Raw genomic sequence first — 21,419 nt, 5'->3', positions numbered from 1 at the left:
ATCAACAGAAGAACAGACCATGAAAACACAGCTCCTAAGTTCAGCCGCTCCACATCAAAAACAACAACAGCTGATGCAACTCGGTTCCTCGAAGTTTCAGGGTCAAATCCCAGCTCAGCTCCAAAATAAATGACCGACTTTTCCTGAGCCGGTGCTGTAGGAATGGTTCAGATTCATTGTGCATTGCATTTTGGAGGATGATCACATGCATGTGGTCAGCAGCAGAGAGCCAGTGACCCAGCCTACTTCTCAGGTTACACCCTATATATAACAGCCCCCTCCCTCCTCCCTCTCCAGCACAACTTCCCTGGAAGCTCGCTCTCCTTCCACACTGGTCCTGGCTGTCATCTGAGTTCCCCCTCCGCCTTTCAATGTTTACCTGCCATCTGCCTGTCAAACGTCTGCATGCTCAGGATTACCCGAGACCTTTTTATTCAACGCTACCATCTCTGCCTTCCTTCAACGGTCTTTCTTTTGGAATCAGGGGGGTCTGGAGGTCTGACCTGAGAGGTGCAGGAGGGGAGAGGTGAGACTCAAGCTGCCCACATCTCTGCCTTCCTCCTCCTTTCTTCTAGCTTGTTGCTTTGGGAGTTTTGGTTCAATCTGACAGGTAGTTGGGCTTTGGAGGACTACCGCACCATGGATCACTCTTTAATTGGTTGTCTACGCAGCCCTCATGCCCCGGCCCAAGGCCTGCACCCCGCAGTCACCCCGCCCGCACTGACCCTGCTCGGGCAGAGTGACCACGTCTCCTACCTGGATCTACCCAGCTCCTCGCCCCCCTGCAGCTACTCTGGAGGAGAGGACAATGGAGTGTTCAGCAGCACAGGCCACCTGCCTCAGCAGCAGCACCCACCTGGCTGCCCCCCCCCCCCCCCCCCCCCCCCCAGATGCTCTCACCTAACAGTGTCTGCCTGCCACCGCTCGAGGCCACGGCAGCCCCGGAACCGTGCTCGGGGGGCCAGAACCTGTGTGGCTCCAACCCCAGTTTGGACAGCAGTGAACCCAAGGGTGCGTCGTGTGTAACTGGGGAATATGGCCGGCAAAGTCTGTCTTCAAAGGAGCCAGACAGAGGGAGCAGTAAAGGCTCGAACGATAACTCAGGTAAGAGCACGAAGTCCAGTCTCCCAAGAAACTGTATTTTTGTATAAAGCTCACAGTTTAATTGTCTCTGCCCTGCAAACACATTTGTCTTTTCATAGAACCTGCTCCCCTTAAAGAAAGAAGTTTTCCAATTTTACAACCTTTGTATACGAAGCTCCAGACAGATTTTCTTTTAAATGTATTTTGCTTGTCTTATGATGGATTTCTGTTGTTTACACTGCCAAAACAAATCCATCTTAAAAAGCTTTCTAGTGATTCCTAAATCCTTATTTTGTGACCAAAAAAACTTTAAAATCCAAATGAACTTTTACAGAACTTTTGGTTATATTTCTCAATTAATTTGAGTATATAAATGCAACCAACGGTTTTAATCCTAAATCATGTTCCATCATAAACATCAGCTAAACTAAATATGCTTAATTTTTTTACATTAATAAACAAAATGATGTTTAACATGAGCATATGCCTTATGTAATACAAGCATAAAGTATTTTCTTCATGTTTGAGTGAAAAATTAAAATATTTATTTATTAAGAGTGTAAAATATAGGGGAATTAATTTCGTGCACAATATGTCTTCATCAAGCGGCAACCTCGGGTTCTGAATATTGAAGCAAATGCAGAAGCTGCATTCTCTCCGGTGTCCACCAGGGGGCGACTCCTCTGGTTGTATAGAAGTCTGAGAAAATTACTCTACTTCTCTCTTGATTTATTCCCTCAGTAAACATTGTAAACATGAGTTTATGTCTCAATCTCTAGTTTCAAGTCTTCAATACAGCATGATGTTCATTTAGTACATTATGGTCCATTTAGAGTCACACAGACCATAAAGCAGGGGATGCTTTAGGGCAGGGCTACCTTGAGTAAAATCCAAGATGGCAATGATCAAAATGTCGAACCAATGGGTGATGTCACAATGATTACATGCACTTCTTATATACAGTCTATGATCTTTGATAATACAGCTTTTAAGCCAGTATGAACAAAAAGTCCAAGTGCTGGATATATTACAAAACACAGAGGTCATGACCTCAGTCTCTTCAATGGTAGCTGAGGCCCAAAACAGATCCATCGATACCGTTGGTGGGACTCACTGGTGAAAGAAAGGGAAGGCGATGGGGAAAGTGCAGGTCATGAAATCTAACTTCCTTGCATAACTTGTAAAGGTTTTCATCTGCACACACATGCTTCCTCCTGGAAGGAGACAAGGATATATCCACTCGATGTAAAGGCATCATATCTGCATCATTTAGCCCCTCTGACGAGCAGCTCAAAGCAGTTGCCAAATTGAGAACTTTCCGATTCTCCCGAGTTTATGTCGCGGCCAGGAGAAAGGGAGCTTTGACTGACAGAATGAACACTTTGACAGGACACGCTGAAGCTGCCAGCGTCCTAAACCAAATCCAATTTCCTAACTCTAACTTCATTGGCACTCACATAAAGCCACAGGACTTTTATTATAGTTTTCTCTGGACTTAATGTTCTCAAAAAAAGGATCTAGTGATGATGAAATATGCACAGTTATTATTGACCTACAACCCTGAAAAAAGCAAGTATGCAGAGTGAAGCTGTGAAAAAGTGACCTATTTATCAACTGCACTGATTTCAACTGTCACAATAACTGAAAACACAAATCCTGTAAAGTCAAGACTTCAGGGCTATCTGATCAAAAGTAATTCATTACACTCAATAAAAGATCATGACAGTACGATAATATGAATGTCTTTGTTTAACTCACTGGTGGCTGTAGGTTCACATTATGGCACAGACTATTTCCTGGCACACTGCGGTTTGTCAGCACATCCCTCATATACACAACTAATGAAATGTCAGCTGGATTTATGCACTGGGGACATTAGAACACAGTGGAAATGATTATTCTGTTTTTTTTATCCATGAAGCATTACTTTCAAAACGATCTCCTCATTGTCATCATTCACTGACCACAAATACATAAAAGGTATCCTTGAAATATGTAATGACAGACAATATGAGTGGGGAAAATGTGATTTCACACTTAGAGCAAGAACAATCTGGGAAAAGCTCAGTGTTTGTATTCAATAGCATGTCTAGTGTAGGACTAAAAGGCTTCTCTAAGACTTCATATTGACTCTTCCCTTTATTCTGAAACATCCAGATAACTATGACAATATTCGACATACTGTCTGTCACAGACAAAATACTCCATTTATTACAACTTGGGGCCTACTTTTAGCTTTTATTCTCTTAATAATAATAATAACAATAATAACAACAACAATAATAATAATAACTAGAAAATGCATTTCCTGCTGAAAATGCATTGGAATGCTGAAAACTGAAATTAATGGCAAAAACATTGCTGAAAATATATCCAATTCAAAAACAAATTGCAAAAACCTTAATAATTCAAAGAGTTTAAAGATTACAAATATGAAGAGTAATTTCACCCCTGTCCTGAAAGAGCTGAACATTTTGATATTCGAACGGTTTCTGTAGCTTAAAAGAATTCCAGCAGCAGTGATATTTGTTGTAGTAGTAGTAGAAGTATTATTCGCAGTATAAGTATGAGTAGCATTTGAATAAGTACTAGTTGTAGCAGTAGTGATATTTGTAGTAGCAGTAGTAGTAGAAGTTGTCATCGAAGTATTTGTAATTAGAAGAAGTAGTAGAAGTAGTAGTATCAGCAGTCGTACTAATAGCTGTAGTAGTAATAGTACTGGTTATTAGTACTGGTAGTAGCAGGAATAGCAGTATTAGCAGTTGTGGTATCAGTAATAATAGTAGTGGTAGTGGTAGTAATAGCAGTAGTGGTAATAATAATATTTATGGTAGCAGTAATAGCAGTAGCAGTAGTAGTAATAGTAGCAGTATTAGTAAGAGCATTCATTATTTCAACAAAAAAGCCTAATTTTGAGCAAAACGTTTAAATACAGTTAATCCATTAGGCTTTTATTTTGAAAGGGTGGGACTGGGTGGGGGAGGGAGGGGGAGAGGAGACATAATCATAATGTTTGACACAACAGAGGTTATTAAATGACAGGCTTCATCACAAGCAGTTCAGTTAGAATTCACTCTCTGGGGCTTTTATTTTGAAATGGGGTGTGGGGTGTGGGGGAGAAGGGGAGAGGAGACAGAATCATAATGTTAGATAAACACAAACCGGTTATTAAATGACTGGCTCATCACAAGCATTTCAGTTAGGATTCATTCTGTGGGGCTTTTATTTTAAAATGGGTATGTGTGTGTGTGTGTGGGGGGGGGGGGGTGGAGGAGGGGGGAAAGACCTCTAAAGATCCCTAAGACCTGAATGACTGTATGAGAGAGACACAGAGAGAGAGAGGGAGAGGAGTGTATGTGCGCGTGTGTCTGTGAGTCTGTGTGTTTATCAACATCACTAATTGGCTCAATCGCAAACACCTGTGTGCCTGAAGCCATTTGAAAATATTCTCCATAGAGATCCCATTGAAAATAAAAAGCTTAATAATTCAAAAAGTTTAAAGGTTAGAAATATGAAAAGTCATAGCAGACCTCTGGTGAAAGAGCTGAACATTTTAATAGTTGAACGGTTTCTGTAGCTTAAAAAATGAAGGAGGAGAAGCGGTGCGACGGAAGAAATAGAAGAATGCTTAACAGCATTCCAACAATAAAGAAACAGGATAACAATAGTTGGAATGCTTAACAGCATTCCAACAATAATAATAACAATAAGATTGTACTCATCAAGTTAATTGCTAACCATAACCATAAAATATCGCCAGAAACAAACAAACATAAATGGTATTAAATGGTATCAGCAAAACTGAATTACATCCAATGCCAATGTTTTTTTTCTCTTTCTAATATATCTGCACCCTGTGGCTACAGATATAGTGAAATAATTATTGGGGGTATGGCAAATAAAAATGTTGAAGGAAACATTCTGGTTTGTGAAAGATTATGATATGAAGGAAAGATATTGAAGGTACCTGGTAGAATGTTGACTTCTAGCGGTAGAGTTAACGAGTAATGTTTTGATGATTGTATCCCTGTTTTGTGTGCATGTGCAGGAGGAAACACAAACTGGTAGGTGTTATTAACACACCAAGAAGATTAGCAATGTGTCAGAAAAAGGCAGGAAGTTAGCCGAGTATGGATCTGAACAATGCAGGTTCTAATAAAAATTGCTCTGTAAATGTTTTCCGCAGTAAATTATTTTACAACATATTTGTTTGAGCTCAAGGATATGAATACTCCTTTTTTGTTAGATATGCTGAATGTTGTTTAGTACAGGAGTGATGGAGTAAAACTCCAACGGATACCTTTCACCATCAGACCTCTTCGCTTCCCTTAACAATCCAACATCACCACAAAGAGGTTTCTTATGAACATGCATTCATTTATTGATTTTTAGATTTGTTAAACTGGACAGTTCACAAAGATGAATTGCAACAAAACATAAAACAATTGCACTAATGTCGTGTAATAATAATAAATCAGTAATTTTCCTCTCTTTGCGATAACCTTCAGTCCGCTTGGTACAAAAACCAGATCAGGGCAAACTGACTGAATTTAAGGTATTTTTAGAAATACATTTTAGAACTTCAGTTCTTTTGTACTCAGCTTCCCTCCTAGCAACAAAGAACCTGTCATTCTATTGGTGAAGAACATGAAAGTAAAGTACTTTGTGCCAGACACTAATTGTGTTTCTCACTGTGAGAAGTGAGCTTCTTTAGTTTAAGTGTATAAATAAGTGTCAAGCTGCAAGCCCTTGGTGCAGATACTTTCAGTTTGTACCACGGTAAGTAAGGCTCAGGAGAGGCTCGGTACCTTCGGGTAGAGGCTGAGCCCTAAACTGAGCAGTCCAAAGGTTCCACTGTAAATGAGGTTCTTCACCACAAAAAAAAGTTAGACAGGGTAAGAAATGAGCAGTCAGGCCGGTTAAAAACGTAAACTTATAAAAGGCAACAGTCAAATCATTTTTAAAAACTGTCCATCGGAAACACCGATCACAGTTTACAGACCCACTTCCTGCATCGTCTTTTACCGGCTATACTTAGCTGGGTACTCACAGTTGTAATAAACTGAAATGATCCTTTAATAATTATTTCCTCTAAAAAAGTATTTAGAATGTGTTAATTTGTATTGTAGTTGTTAGAAATGAGAACATTAATCCCAAACAAAGAGTGCTAGTTTTCCCTCTTGATATAACTCAGCTGTCTGGTAGCCGCTTGGGTTGAACAGCACAGGTCACAACAGGTCACAACAGGTCACAACAGGTCACAACACCACGTTCTCAGCAGTAAGAGGTGATCGGCACTCTTAATCGTCTTGCTTTCATTGTATTTTTGTTTCAGATGGGCCCCTGCAGTTTGACAACCCCCTCCTCATTTTTTTCAATCCTGTTTTTGTTCTTCCTCTCGCTCTCTTTTGGAGACTAAGCTGTGGTTGGAAAATGTTCTGTTTTTCATTTCAGAGTCCAAGACAGGAGCCTTAAGTCAGACATGACCAGCAAGCCCAGGAAGGAGCGCACAGCCTTCACCAAAGAACAGATCCGGGAACTGGAGTCCGAGTTTGCACACCACAACTATTTGACCAGACTGAGACGCTACGAAATAGCTGTCAACCTCGACCTCACGGAACGACAAGTAGGTACCCACTGAAACACTGAATCATTGTGTGGGCAGAGGAGAAAACAGGAGCAGCACCATCAATATAGCCATCAAAATCTTACTAGCTAATGTACTGTAAGTAAAACAATATAATTATAGAGGGACATAATACGCCATGTTTTTATTTATTGTCACTCGACAGGTATCACTGACAACCACTCAAGTCATAACACTGGGACGTTATAAGATATCTTTTTAAAGCAGAGATCCGTCTCTTTGTCTTGAGAACAAGGCTTTTGGTCTTCATAGATGGCATATGTTCTGTGGTTTAGTGGAAACGGGAGAAGAAGTACTTTGATGGGTCAGATTACATGATAAATATCAGTTTCATCTGTGTGTTCAGCAACACACAATTAACGTTGCCAAATCTGAAAGCCGTGCTTTGTACATGTATTTTTGGACTTTGGTTGCAGAAATAGAAAATATCCAGTATTTCTGTTTCAATGGTTTGCAAGTTGTGAACACCATCATAAGTCTGCTACCGAAGAGCCTCGTGGATGTATTGTGATTACTTTATTGCAAACAAGATGCAAGATACAGCCAGCTACAGTTTTTATCCAGACTTTGTGTCAAGCTAGGCTAAACATATCCTTGACATATCTCTGTATAGACACGCAGATATGGAGCTGTTGGACAGTTTGCACTCTGCACACCCACACAGGCGCTTTATGAAGTTGGGGGTAGTTATGCTGGGAAGTATAATGGCCATGAACTAATAAAAAGCATTAGGTGTAAGCTGTCCCGCCCTTAAAGGTAATGGGAGAAGTCAATGAAGGGCACGTCCACCCAGTCCCGTGGCTGGGCAGTTGTCAATGTTCTCCAGAGAAATTACTTCACATCGCCTTTGTCAATTTGTGCAATTATTATTTGAATCGTGATTAATCCCATTTAAACATTTTGGAAAAGCCAAATTGGTGCATACAGACATTTCCTGATTAAGGTCCAAAATGAACAATCTTTATCATCCTTTACTGAGAATGTCACGCTGTGATTGAGGGTGTGGAATAGACAGCTAATGAAATAAGAAAGAGTTATTTTTATTAAAATGGCAAATGGTTCATTTCTTTTTCTTTTTTTCCACTTAAACAAATTATACAAAACATGTTTATTGCTGAGCTTTCAATGTCTTGTTATGTGTAGTTTGGATAGGGCCAGGCAAGTTGTTTCCTCGTGCTTCCAGTCTCTATGCTAAGCTATGCTCATTATGATCTTACTCATTTATCAGTGTGGATTTCTAGCCATTTAAAAAAAAGATCATGACAAATAACAAAAAAAGTATCTTGATCAATAATATGGCACTAGTGTTATTGTAGGGCTCATATGTATTCTCTTTAGATTACAGGACTGTCCTTATATACACCAGTTTCTGATACATTCAAAAAAGTGAAACATTTAGCAATAATTGCTCAAATTTCCCACATATTCAAATAAAACATTGACATCCATCACAGTGGATGAAGACATTATATATATAGCTTGCATTAAGAAACTGGAGAGTCGGTTGGACACGTGATACTCATTCTCTGAGGCGAATCCATTCCAAACCACAGACTCTTTGACATGTCAGCGTGCTGCTCTCAGTGTCTGTGAAGTGACTACTTGATGCTGTGTAATACGGTCCAGATGCTTTTCTTAATGCTTACAAAGAAACATTTGTGTGAAGTTAGCATCACTGCAGATGTGGACACCAGCCCAGCTGTGTGTTAACAGTCATTGTGAAACGAGTCAGATGACTGCTTCAGGGTATTTATGGAAAGTATAGGGAGTAGTGTGTCAGCTGCATGGCATTTCTGTTAGCATACTTTAGTAATATATATACAGTATATGAGATAATACTGTTAAGTATGTAGGGAAATGATGATAGACGTTGTCACTATTGGTCGGTGCTAATGTTCGGCCCAGATTATCAGCAACAGTAAACGTTCTCGCCCTTGCAGCTAACGCTAGCTAGCATATTACTGTTGACAGATATTAAATCTGATATTCAAATCTCACCTCCAGTTCTCGCTGAAGAATAGACCGTGTTCACCGCTTCTCCCCAGCCCTGTTCTCATTCAGACTTGTTTAGCTTTCTGGTTTTGTTTCTTCTCACTGCAAAGCTTTTCTACAGCAAGTTGTAGCACCACGTCAGCCTCTGCTTCGTTTACATCTGCTCCCCCATGAGATCACGTGAGGTACGTTGCTCTCTCTGGCATGATAATCTTAATAATTCTGTAGTATGTGATGTGCCATTCCAGTCAAATCTTGTAGTTTATGCATGTTTGAGGTTAGAGACAAGAATTTCTGTGAAGATTCTTCTTATGTGTGTGATGCGACCGATTTCAAAATCTGTGGTCTAATAGTGGCATGAAACAGACCATTGAACAGTCCAATAAAGTAGTCCAGCATGCTCCAGATAAAAGCAAGTACAAAATATCAGCAGATGAAGTTTTCCTATTTTGTGCAGCGTTCCAGATGACCAGTGGTGGGCGCTCTCCAGCGGGGTGATGATGCCCGTCAGAAGGCAATGGTTGCCGGGCAGAGGGACTTAAAGCATAAAAGTCTCATCCAAACCTCTTAGGAGGTTTATTCAAAACTCCCCTGCTGTGATGAAAGGTTCATTCAGTGACTTGCAGTGGTTGTTAGTTATTCAGGTGTGGAACAAGCAGGGGTTTCCTTGTTATCTCTCTCCTACTCGGTCTGATGGAAGCTGTCCAGGGAGCTTCGGACTGTTGAGGTGAGGACTGTAATAAGCAGAGAAGAACAGGTAGCATGACAGCTTTCTATGATCAGAGTTGGTGTAGAAAAACCTGGTAGAGGCTGATTCATACCTCTTACTTCCTCTTAGCGATTACATTTGTTATCGACATTTTTCATTGGTGGAAGGGTCCTCATCTGACTAAGCATGAATAAAGAAAGAAAAACTCAATAAGATTAATACTAATAATCATGTCCTGTTCTACTTCGGTGAACTAATCTTGAGTATTTCACTAATCGTACAGACATTCTAAGGTGGTGGGAATCCTACCCTTGGCTAGGCTGTCAACTGAAGATAGTCACAGAGCATATCAGACATATCAGACATGAGTAACGTCACCAGCTGTGTGTGTGGGCATAGTCAACTGCAAAGTCTGATAAAAACGTCTGAACTTGCAAGCAAGTCTCCCCCATGGTTGGGCTGAGGTGTAGTACAACACTTTCTTCCCCACTTAGAGTTCATCATGGGAAGCATTTTAGTTGTAGTCGGATTTACGACCTTCTGCACTCTTGTCCAGATGTTTGTAAGCGAAGGCGAAGAAACATCTGGTGTGTCATATATGCTTTTACAATGCTAGTTGGCAGGTAGAGCCAGCCGGGTGTAGTGGAAGGATCATTTGTCTGCCTGTCATCATTTTGAAGGGAAATAACCCAGTTGTTTCTGGGTTGCTCTGATGGCCACCAAGACCAAGGGAAGTTTGGCATTCCAATCTCTGTGATTGTCTCTTTTTTGTTGACCAGAATTCGGTTTCCCTGCTCTACCTGACCGGAGGCTTGAGTGTAGTGGCTGATGTGAAGGTTGGCCTCAGGCATAGTACCTGCCAAAGCTTGCGCATGACATTGGCAGTCAAGTGGGTTCCCATGTCAGAGTCGACCTGACTGGGGAGACCAAACCATGAAAAGATGTGATTCATCAATAAGAAGGCGGTCATCTGAGCTGTGTCTTTTGGGGTCAGTAAGAACTCCAACTCTTTGGTGAATTCGCATGTGACAGTGAGGAATGAAGGATTTGTTGCCTCTGATTTGGTGAGAGGCCCTACCCAGTCAATTTGGATGTTTAACTCTCGAACTTCAACAACTGTGGTTGTCCCTGGTTGGTTAGGTGGAACACATTGAACCAGGGTTTTGGTCTCTACAGTGTCAAGAACTTAAGGAAAGGTTTAGTACAAAAACAATCTGACTGTTAGTTGTCCATTGAGTAAGTTGTGGAGTTCAGCAGAGACTTTGTCCTCTTCCTCCTGGGTTACACTGTAGAGTATGAAGAAACCACCATTTTCATGTCTTATTGTTTTGTGTTTCCTCTCAGGTGAAGGTATGGTTCCAGAACAGAAGGATGAAGTGGAAGCGTGTGAAGGGAGGCCAGCAGGGGGCAGCAGCACGAGAGAAAGAGCTGGTGAATGTAAAGAAAGGGATGCTACTGCCATCTGAGATTTCAGAGATCATTGGACTGAAGTGCTCTGCCAGCTTGCAGAGGCTGGTGACCAAGGATGACAGCCATGACAGCGACCAGAGCTCAGAGAATTCTAACTTATGATGTTCATGGTGTTATTGGACTGGACTGAAATGAAGGAAACATTGGTGAGACATAAAACTACATGCAAACAGCTTGCTGTGAGCAAAGTCTCCTAACCAACTATAAAATGAGACTTCGAGAACATTCCAGAGATGCTTATCCTTGATGAAGGGCTTTTATTTTACAATGTCCAGATGTCCAGATGAACAAAGAAAACGCGTTTCGCCTCAAAATAGGAACTTGATGTTACATTGCCACGGCGACGCAGCAAATTAGATTGTTTTGACATGAAAAAGGAAATAGTTGTAACTTGACTTGACATTATCAGATCTTTTTCCAGATGTGACACTACTGAAGACATCTACAGTGTCGTGTTGCACCATTGACAGAGTGCCACTTACTGGCCACAACATTTACAGTGGCCATACTTTGGCAATCACCCTCAAATGTAGTCAGTGTAGTGTTAAGATGTTAGTGATGTTCATTAATGAAGGTTTTAAGTTTTGTATGGAATGCGTTACTGTGGAGATCCAGTCACTTCAGCATACAATTTCCAATCTGCTCAAATTTCACATGCTGGATCAGAGTCCAGGCCTGAAGCCAGCTACAGGTCTTGGACAAACAGTGATTAATTTATTGTAACACTCTTTTATTTATTCCTCTCAATATTTCCATCTTTATTTTCTCATTATTTTACATATGTATTCCTTATTATGGCACTCTTATGACTCCATATTCTATGGCAATAAAATGGCATTGAAATAAAGTTTTCAAAGAAATGTTTGCTTCTCGCCGCAATTCAATTCAATCCGATTCTTTCTTTGCAGGTTGCCTCTGTTTGAGTGGCAAAAGCAGGTGACCTGCGTGTGCGTGTGCCCGTGAGCGCAGCAGGCATGGCATCACCTCAGATCAGTCAGCGTAAAGAAGCTGCATCAAGTCATCTGTTAGGCAGACCGAGACAGGAAAACTCGCCACCACTCCTTCGCAATAAAAGTGTGAAATACGTTTGGAAACCAGGGTATCCAAGACAAGAAAATGTGAGCAAATTAGAACATTACAAACTGGAGTGCACTCAAATAGATCAGCAGTTTTTATATAGAACATATGACACCTGAGAAGTAAACTAAATTAAGCCTTTTCCAGAAGTCAAGCAACAGTTGCAATTGTACCTATTTGATCTCTTTACAGTACAGTCTATGGTGTAAACCCTGACTATTTGGAGCTGTATCATTGTCAGACCTAATACTGTATGAGTATGAGAGGGTGAAGAGAACGTTTTAGGGAGTATATATGAGCCCACTGCTCCCTATATATACAGGGATGGGTCAAATGCAGAGAATAATTTCCCCACTGTGGGACAAATAAAGGAATGTTTCTTCTTCTTTTCTTTTGTCTTTATCAGTAAAGTAACTCAATATCCACTTTCCAAGCTTTCTCGTGGGCTTCCTCATCGATTGAGTTTGATGACTTGACAAAAATCTGTCAAACTATGAATTGTTGTAAAAGTACAAAACAACAAGTCCTGTTGTTTTGAGCTTTGCTAACCGATTTCTTTTTCAAAAGAAGACACTTGAAAGGAGTTCATGAGGGCTTTATTTTGAAAAGGCGTAGCGGAAATGGTGTTGTTCGGTAGTGCGTCTTGGTGCCTCTCAGGAGCGCGAGGGAGTCCTCTCAGCAGAGCGGCTCAGAGGGGCTGAAGCTGTGAGAGCACGCAGCACCAACACACTTTGAGCTTCTGCTGGAACGGTAGCACTGGTGGAGAAGGTAAGTTTCCTCCAGGGACACTACGGATTGTGTCGAACACACCTTGATTACCGCGTCAAAACATTTCGCTCAACAGCTGAAAGAAACGATTTCCCCACATAAATACTGTTCTCCATTCCTCTGCGCTGTCATGTAGCGTTACGTTTCATTCGCGTTACATGTAAATGTGCAGGCCTAGCTGTCAGCCACACTGGGCCCCATGAAGCCAATTTAACTTTTATGATTTTCAACACTTGTTGGCATCAGAGCCTGAAGTCGAGCCTGCTCTGCTCTACCGTTACACGCCAGGGTCTGAAGACCTGCCCTGTATCTGCATCCAGCTATAGCGCTATAACGCTAGCTTTAGCTTCTCTCTTTTCATAAGAATAGAGATATTCCCTGAATCATTAGTTACCGCGTACCAATCGACCTCACCGAGCGACACTGCATTCCACTCTGTTACCGGTCACGGTATTTATTCCCAGTCTCCCGTTAACGTACCATGCAGTGGACAAGGGGACCGTCATTCAGCTGTTAACCAATTATGAAAGTCGTAATTTATTGCCTTTGAATGCGGACACAATTTACCCGAACATGTTTGAGTTGCCACAGGGCTTCTTTGTGTGTGTGTGTGTGTGTGTGTGTGTGTGTGTGTGTGTGTGTGTGTGTGTGTGTGTGTGTGTGTGTGTGTGTGTGTGTGTGTGTGTGTGTGTGTGTGTGTGTGTGTGTATTTGCAGCAAGGCTCTATTTATTAACATATTTTTGAAATCCAAACCTTGTCCTTACAGCAGAGGAGAGAAGTAAGTATGTTGCCAAGCAACACGTTTTTGAAGCCTAGACTGTATTTGGGTGTGATGTGAAACATGCTCCGATCTGTCCCATCTGTCCCCATCTGTCCCCATCACTGAACACTGGCTCAACGATTACATCTGGGATTTTGGTCAAATTCAAAAGCCTTCATTTGGTTGTTTACTGATTGACGCTCTACTCAATACTGAATAGAAATTAGCGTATGAAATCCCTGCTGGCTGCTGTGGCGCTACATGTGCAAATGGGGTGCTCTCCACCCTGCTGCTTTAGTTCTCATTCATCTCTCAGCAGCAGTATACTGTGAGGTCGGGTACCCCATTGAGGCAGGGGATATATTCACTTGTTGGTGTTTCATAAAGCTATGAGGTGCTGGGTGTTTGTGTGCTTCCACTGCTCTGACTTATTATGCCTGCTGTGTTGACCCCCCAGGTTCCTACTGAAGTCCCCTTGGAATAAAAGCAGCCTGTTAAACGTTTGGTGAGGACTTCTCCTGCTCTACCAAGATGGGGAACAGATTATCAGATCATCACTCCCTCTTACCCTGCCTGCCGTCCTTCCAGGCGCTCCACATTGTCATTCTAGGACTGGACTGTGCAGGGAAGACCACTGTACTGTACCGCCTGCGGTTCAATGAGTTTGTAAACACTGTCCCAACTAAGGGTTTTAACACAGAGAAGATCAAGGTGTCACTTGGAGGTAGCCAACGGACAGCGTCCTTCCACTTCTGGGATGTAGGCGGTCAGGAGAAGCTGCGTCCTTTGTGGCGCTCGTACACACGATGTGCTGATGGCATCGTGTTTGTGGTGGATTCTGTGGATGCTGAGCGCATTGAGGAGGCCAAGACAGAGCTGCACAAGATCACACGGCTGACAGAGAACCAGGGGGTGCCAGTTCTGGTGGTGGCTAACAAGCAGGACCTGAGGAACTCACTCAGTATGGCTGAGATGGAGAGCATGTTGGCTCTAGGTGAGCTCAGCCCCGCCACAGCCTGGCACCTTCTGCCTGCTTGTGCTATCATTGGTGAGGGACTGCAGGAAGGTCTGGAGAAGCTGCATGCCATGATCATGAAGAGGAGAAAGATGCTGCGGCAGCAGAAGAAGAAGAGATGACGTGCTAACAAAGGGAACTGTAAAATGTGAGATGAATCTAAAGCTACATCAGAACTCCTGTGAGCTGCTTATGATCTGCTGGCCCACTGTGACCGGTCATCTGGCTTCCCTTTGAAGTCTGATTGGCTGAGTTTGATCCTTGCAGTGTAACTGTTTGTTCAGGTTGGCCAGTGTTAGGCTCCCACAGAGGACAGTGGGGTTGATTTTGCCCTGTGGACTTTGGATGCCAACAATCTCGTCAGCAACAGCCATTCATCAAGGAAGTCCAGTATTATGCTCTTCAGCAGAAAGCTGTGACGTTTACACTGAACTCTCTAAAGTGGACAATGAGCTCTGACGTCTCTGTTTATGTTTCTTGTTCAAATGTGTCGCTACCAAAGCTTGTATTGGAGCCAATTGATAAACGCTGCATATGTCACTGTAGGGACAAGTATTTTGTATCCATGTTGCACAATGGTGGGGTGGGGGGGGGGGGGGGTTTGGTCAAAAAGAGTACGTAATGTTCATGTTCACTAAGAACAGGATGCACAATGACCCTAACATGTAAACGCTCTTATCTGGTGTCATAGAACATCAATTCATTTAAAACATTACATTTCGTTGTCAATCCTTCTGAATGAGAGAGGGCGGGGGTGTCTCTGTAGAACCGTCACTTCACCAACAGGAAACCAAGAGCAGGAAGGGAAGGACGTCCACTTCCTCCACTGACCGTAGCCTGGAAACAGCAGAACTCAGCGCCGTCATGGCTGATCGGTCCTCTGTGCCACAGTTGCATCTTTGTCGCAGTAAATAATGCACAACCTCTACTTGACTTGCTCCTCTGTAACTACAGATCATACCACCGTTAATAATGGAAAGTATCAGTCAAATTGAATACAATGCAATAATCTTAAATTATTATTATTTAGAATTGATTATGAATTAGGGGTAGACCAATGTATGTGCCTGGGCGATTATATTTTTGCTGATATTTGCTCACTGTTCATATGTCAGTGTTCATGTATTTCTTGGCTCTTGAGAAACAAAACAAAACATGTCAGTATGGAAAAGCCAAAGATATGATTGAGGTAACTTAGAGGAAACATTAAATGTTAAATATGAAGTGACTCATCGATCTGATATGTAGACAAGTTCAGATCTCAGATGCTTGTTTCCTGGGAGCTAACCAGATGGTTGGATAGCTGATTACGGTTGGTTAAGGGATGGTTGCTTGCTAGTGCAGCTGGGTATGAGTTCAAAGTTCTATATGTACTAGTGCCAAATTCAATACTGTAATCAAAATGATCCCTTTATGATACCTTGCCTGAAGGAGTACAAACATGGTGTCCTACAAAAACCTTGTTCATTCAACAAAAGACACCAACATGCTCAAATATTAAATGTCTAAATTCAAACAGCTGTTCAAGTAAACAAGATGACATGTTGGACCAGACATTGATTACGTGACAGTTCTAGAGTAGTGCTGCGGAGAGTTCAGTGGACCAATGCCCTTCCTTACTTTCTATTGAACACATGTTAGTGCCGGACTGTTTGGAGTTCATTTGAAACAGTTTTGATCACCCACAATGCACTTTGTACTTAAAGTTAGCTTAGTGAGCTAACACTACTTCAACATCCTGAGCTAACTTGATTAGCTTTGCTAACAGGTATTTACATCTAGATCTATGAAACAACTCAGAAGATGGCACGTTTAGTTTGAGCCCACTGGGTGTGTGACGATGAACCGATACCACTCAGTCAACACAAGAGTCTCAGATGCTGCTACGGCGACACATAACTCTGAATCCACTTGACATTTTGAGGGGAATCACAAACCAATACAGTCAGAACGTGTTACGTGTTATGTGTGAGCGGAGAGAGACAAAGTTCTCTGTGTGTGTGTAAAAAGAAAACATGTCATAGGCTAGATAAAAACTTAAATCCAACAACTGGAGAAAGATGAACTGCCATAATCAAGACGAAGACACAACCTTTTGCTTTTATGACGTGTTGTAATTGTTTGCCTTCTCCACCAACAGACAGATTCAACTTGAAATATAGTATCCAATCCAAATGATGTGACGTGTCTTCTATAATTAAATGAAACTGAGATGAACGTAAGGGTTGGCGATATATTAATATTGTGATCTGAGACTAGATGTCGTCTTGACTTTGGATATCGTAATAATTTACCAGCAGACTGTTCTAGCTGGTCTATTATTTGCCTTTCCCCACGTAGCCATGTTCTGTCAGAGATGATGAAATATGTCTCCAGCACGCTCAGCTCAGTCACAAACCTCAAGAGCTGAAGAACTTCAAATGAACTTCAAATGGGAAGATATCTCTGCAAGCCTTTTATGAACTCACGTCTGCTGGAGCTGTGCATAAACCACATTCAGAGTGTAAGAACCTTAATCACTGATGTATTCATATTTGTTTTCATCATTGTGCTTCCTGGCTGCATCAGTAACAGTGACATACTGGATGGAAGTCCTCATTGACTGACTGTGACACATGGTCCACTGCCCTTCCTGCATCTGCATCCTTCCTCTCCAGCAATATGGCTGCCTGCCCAGTGGCCATACATATTTTCCATTACACAAAGCTCACACAGGGCTGGGTGGCATGCCAGGCCCCTCCCTCTTCCCATGGCCCTTGGCTGGAGGATGACAGATATGCTTTCACACAGTGACGGAGGGGGCTTCAGGGGTCACTTGTTCCCAAACATCCATATCAGCCCACCTGACTTCCTGGCCTGGACTCAGATCCTGCGCAGTATTTAACAGTGGATTAGTGTGAGAGCAACGGGACCAGCTGAGACGCAAGACACAACATCTCTAGGTTCCAACAGGTATACTGTTTAATGCAAATGGTTCAGGAACACCGAATGATGATGTCGCTCTTTATTTTTTTTATCCTTTTATACATTTAGAAGTTATTGTCCCCTCATGATCAAAGCCTGGCACTTCAAAAATGTGAAAATGACCAGTTGCGTTACGGACATGAGGCACAAAAGCACATGCAAAATAGCGAAGACAGCTTTTCTTCTATTTCGTCATCTTTTGACTGACACGACATGTATTTTCATCTGAGCCCTCCGTTCAAGAGTAATGCTTGTCTGATGAATGTATCTGAAATAGATTTGAACTTGATTTGAAACTGATATATTGATCCGATTGCACACCAAATGAATAAAGATTACATATTTTAAGTAAAAGTGAGCTGAGGATTCAGAATTCGTTGTTCACAAGTGAAATAGATGATAGCTGCAATTTCAATGTGTAAATAGGGGAAATATGAAATCCACATTTCAGATGTACTCTTCGCCACATTTACTGTATAAGTGAAAACACATCTGACAGGGATCAGAATCTGATTTCGGGTTTTTTTGTGTGTTTTCTTATGTAGCAAAATGGGTCTACAAACTGCATTTTGACGGCGAGTGACACGATGTCTGCTGCTGCATGGGGCCGGTGATGTGGACCTGGACCTCATCGCTGGCTCGGCCCTTTCTATGTCGACCCCCGGGCGAGTCAATTGATAGCGGCGGAGAGGGGAGTGTGTACGTCAAGAGAAGGGGCTATGTTTCACACGGCCCAATTGATCTTACACCTAACCAGTTTGGGCTTCACAATCAACTGTTGAGGAGCAGGCCCTGCCTGCACCTTGAGTCTGACGTGAATGATGCAACAATGTCTTCACATGTGCTTTCAGCTTTTCTGGAAGATAGAAGTTTTTACAACAATGAGCTCTCCTGCTGCAGAGGGTGAGGGAGAAGCCGTTGTTGTCATTCTGTGAGCTCCAGTTTGCCGCTTGGCGCCATAGTATGCAGAAGTTACTCAGATGATGGCAGCACAGCCCTGGATCATCCCCCAGTTCTGGGGGCTCTGTCTCGAGAGGCTGGGGTAATCAGCGCACTGCCCACTCTGGGCCATCCTCTCCAGGCTTGGCTCCTGAGAGTGACAGGCTGTGGATGTCAGGGTTCCAGTGTGCGAGGAAAGGAGGCTAGATCCCCTATCCTGTGCAGTTTGGTCTATTTCCTTTGTTTGCAATGGTAAGTAGATAGAGGGCTGTCTCATGCTACTGGTAGAGTTCATGCAGCAGACAGTTCTGCCTGCACAAGGGTTTTGTCCAGAGAAATGCCTGGTGGGATGGCTTTGTGAGTGCATCTCCCGAGCTTTGGCTGTTCATATATCCATCTCTTTGAACTAAGATATAATTTAACAATTTTAAATGGCAGCAAAATATGACTTTAAAATACACTTTGTTTGAGCCAAAAGTCTAACAGTGGCATACGCTTACTAGTTAGAAATGTCATTATATATGTGAATGTTTAATATTGAGGAGGAGCTTGTAAAATTGTGATAAGTGAGCCGTCTAATTAGACACAATGGCAGCTTCTTATTCTGTCTTTTCAGTGGTTGAGACATTCAAATGTTTACAATTCAGCTGGGTTACAAGATTAGAAATTTAAGGAAAGATCAAAAACAAAACAGAAATTTAGCAATACAAACAACATAAAGCATCAATGCTGACAGGTACTCTATCTACAAAAAAGAAGCTATTAGCGGCTTTAATCCAAACATTTCAGTGGTGTTATCAGCTTTAAGAAACCCATAATAACCGGACCCCCCTGTCACCGGGCCTGACAGCTTTTATTTGTAATCCAACATTAAAGCTATCATAGAATGTACCAGCGCATGTGGTCAGTAAATACCTCAATCAAGGAATGTGGAGCAGGTCTGGACTCTTAAACCTTTCACTTCCCCTGCTCCTGACATTCAGATACAATACAGCCATAATATATTTTATTCAAATATGTTAAGATGACAGGATCTTGCAGTTTTGCTCTCTACCAACTATACATGTGCTTGTGTATTTCAGTCACATTTAGTCCACTCTTTGATCCCTCACTTTCCTACAGCTGAGGAAATGGAAATGAAAGCCCAACCATCCCTCTGAAGAGTGTATTCAGCAGGACAGTGTAGTGGGGTTTGTATGGGAGTGTAGTGGGGTTTGTTCAGTCTGATTGATGACTGTGTGAACTGCTATTCTGTTTCCCAGTCAGTGTGAGCTGTAGGGTGTAAACGGCACGGTCGTCAGCGTGTAGGACAGGATATGGTGATAAGAGTTGAGGAACCACTCCCTGCCGGCCTTGGTTTCCTGAGAATAGCCTGGCTGTCTGCTACTGCACCCCCACCCCCACCCCTAAGCACTCACTAGGGAGATGCAGGACACTTTGAAATGGTCAACTGTCCTGTTTGAAACGAAGACTCAATGTTAACTGATTGTGCCACGTCAGTTACAAGGTCATTGTATTGTCATTGTGCAACAGGGTTCCACAACGAAGATTGGAGTCCTATTTTGCTACACAACAAAACACAAAAAAACGACATTATATATGGATGGTGGAGGATACATTAAGGATTATTAAGGAGTCCAAGGAAAGAAGCTGTTCTGAAGCCTGGTCGTACAACAGCTGATACCTCTGTCTGTCTGTCTGGTGAGACAGCAGCGGGGTGAACAGGCTGGCTGGGTTTAGTCTTTTAATATCCTTTGGGCTCAAAGTACCACTGATGCTCAGTACACGGTACCAGTAGTAGACGGCACCAGCATTAGACGGCACCAGGTAGACGGTACCAGCATTAGACGGCACCAGCATTAGACGGTACCAGCGGTAGACAGTACCAGGTAGACGGTACCAGCATTCGACGGCACCAGCATTAGACGGTACCAGCGGTAGACGGTACCAGGTAGACGGCACCAGCAGTAGACGGTACCAGCAGTAGACGTACCAGCAGTAGACGGCACCAGCATTAGACGGTACCAGCGGTAGACGGCACCAGCGGTAGACGGCACCAGCGGTAGACGGTACCAGGTAGACGGCACCAGCATTAGACGGCACCAGGTAGACGATACCAGCATTAGACGGCACCAGCATTAGACGGTACCAGCGGTAGACGGTACCAGCATTCGACGGCACCAGCATTAGACGGTACCAGCGGTAGACGGTACCAGCGGTAGACGGTACCAGCGGTAGACGGTACCAGGTAGACGGCACCAGCAGTAGACGGTACCAGCAGTAGACGTACCAGCATTAGACGGCACCAGGTAGATGGTACCAGCATTCGACAGCACCAGCATTAGACGGTACCAGCGGTAGACGGCACCAGCGGTAGACGGCACCAGCGGTAGACGGCACCAGCATTAGACGGTACCAGCGGTAGACGGCACCAGCGTTATGTTGAGGAGAAAACACGGATGAACAGACTGAGTTCGAGGCGTTTAGCTCAATTCAAGCAATACGGTTTATTTGTAACAGAAGTATTATGTCCAGCAGTTAAACGTGCACGGACCTAAGAGAATCTGCTCTGTAGGAGCAAATGAAACTAAAAAGGCGCTTAGACAGAGTGCGCATCCCTTTTTGATAGGTTCTTCTTATGGAAGCCTATTGGTGGAATACAAAGTAGGAGGCGGCTCTGCTTTTAGCTTTCAGAGAGCCTCGTTGGAGCACTGGGCATCTCCGCCCACACTGCCTCACGTCCTGGACCGCCTTCTCTGCATCATCAGTGTGTATGCATGTTGATGCAGCTGCATATGTTTATGTACGAACAGCTAGATAAGCTAGGGCGCCTTCTCTTTATCTCTGAGACGGCATAGGCAGTTGAAACTAGTTCTCTGTAAGGCTATCTGGCAGTTAACTGTTGCAAAAGCTATCTCTCGGAGTCTAGTACCTTTCCACTGTGTTCAGGCGAGCGCTATGAGTGCCCCGCCCGGAGTATTTGACCTTCGTGTA

The 21,419-nt window shown here is 42.9% G+C and overlaps 1 protein-coding gene and 1 pseudogene across 2 annotated transcripts; both read left to right on the top strand.

Moving 5' to 3' along the window:
* The first annotated feature begins 639 nt into the window (after nt 1-639).
* LOC306791817 (homeobox protein MOX-2-like) lies at nt 640-11,003 on the top strand (annotated as a pseudogene). The gene is made up of 3 exons: nt 640-1,104; nt 6,540-6,709; nt 10,776-11,003. The product of its transcript is annotated as a homeobox protein MOX-2-like (transcript).
* A 1,668-nt stretch (nt 11,004-12,671) lies between these two features.
* Nucleotides 12,672-15,062, top strand: LOC306791781 (ADP-ribosylation factor-like protein 4A). The gene is made up of 2 exons (XM_079288654.1): nt 12,672-12,746; nt 13,965-15,062. Exon 2 carries the CDS (start codon nt 14,039-14,041, stop codon nt 14,642-14,644), a length of 606 nt encoding a protein of 201 aa, XP_079144780.1. The 5' UTR covers nt 12,672-12,746; nt 13,965-14,038; the 3' UTR covers nt 14,645-15,062.
* The last annotated feature ends 6,357 nt before the right edge of the window (nt 15,063-21,419 follow it).

The sequence above is a fragment of the Melanostigma gelatinosum genome (assembly GCF_949748355.1).
Source record: "Melanostigma gelatinosum genome assembly, chromosome: 17".
Taxonomy (NCBI): Eukaryota; Metazoa; Chordata; class Actinopteri; order Perciformes; family Zoarcidae; genus Melanostigma; species Melanostigma gelatinosum.
Note: the sequence above shows the minus strand (reverse complement) of the source record. Positions and strands in the feature narration are given on the sequence as shown.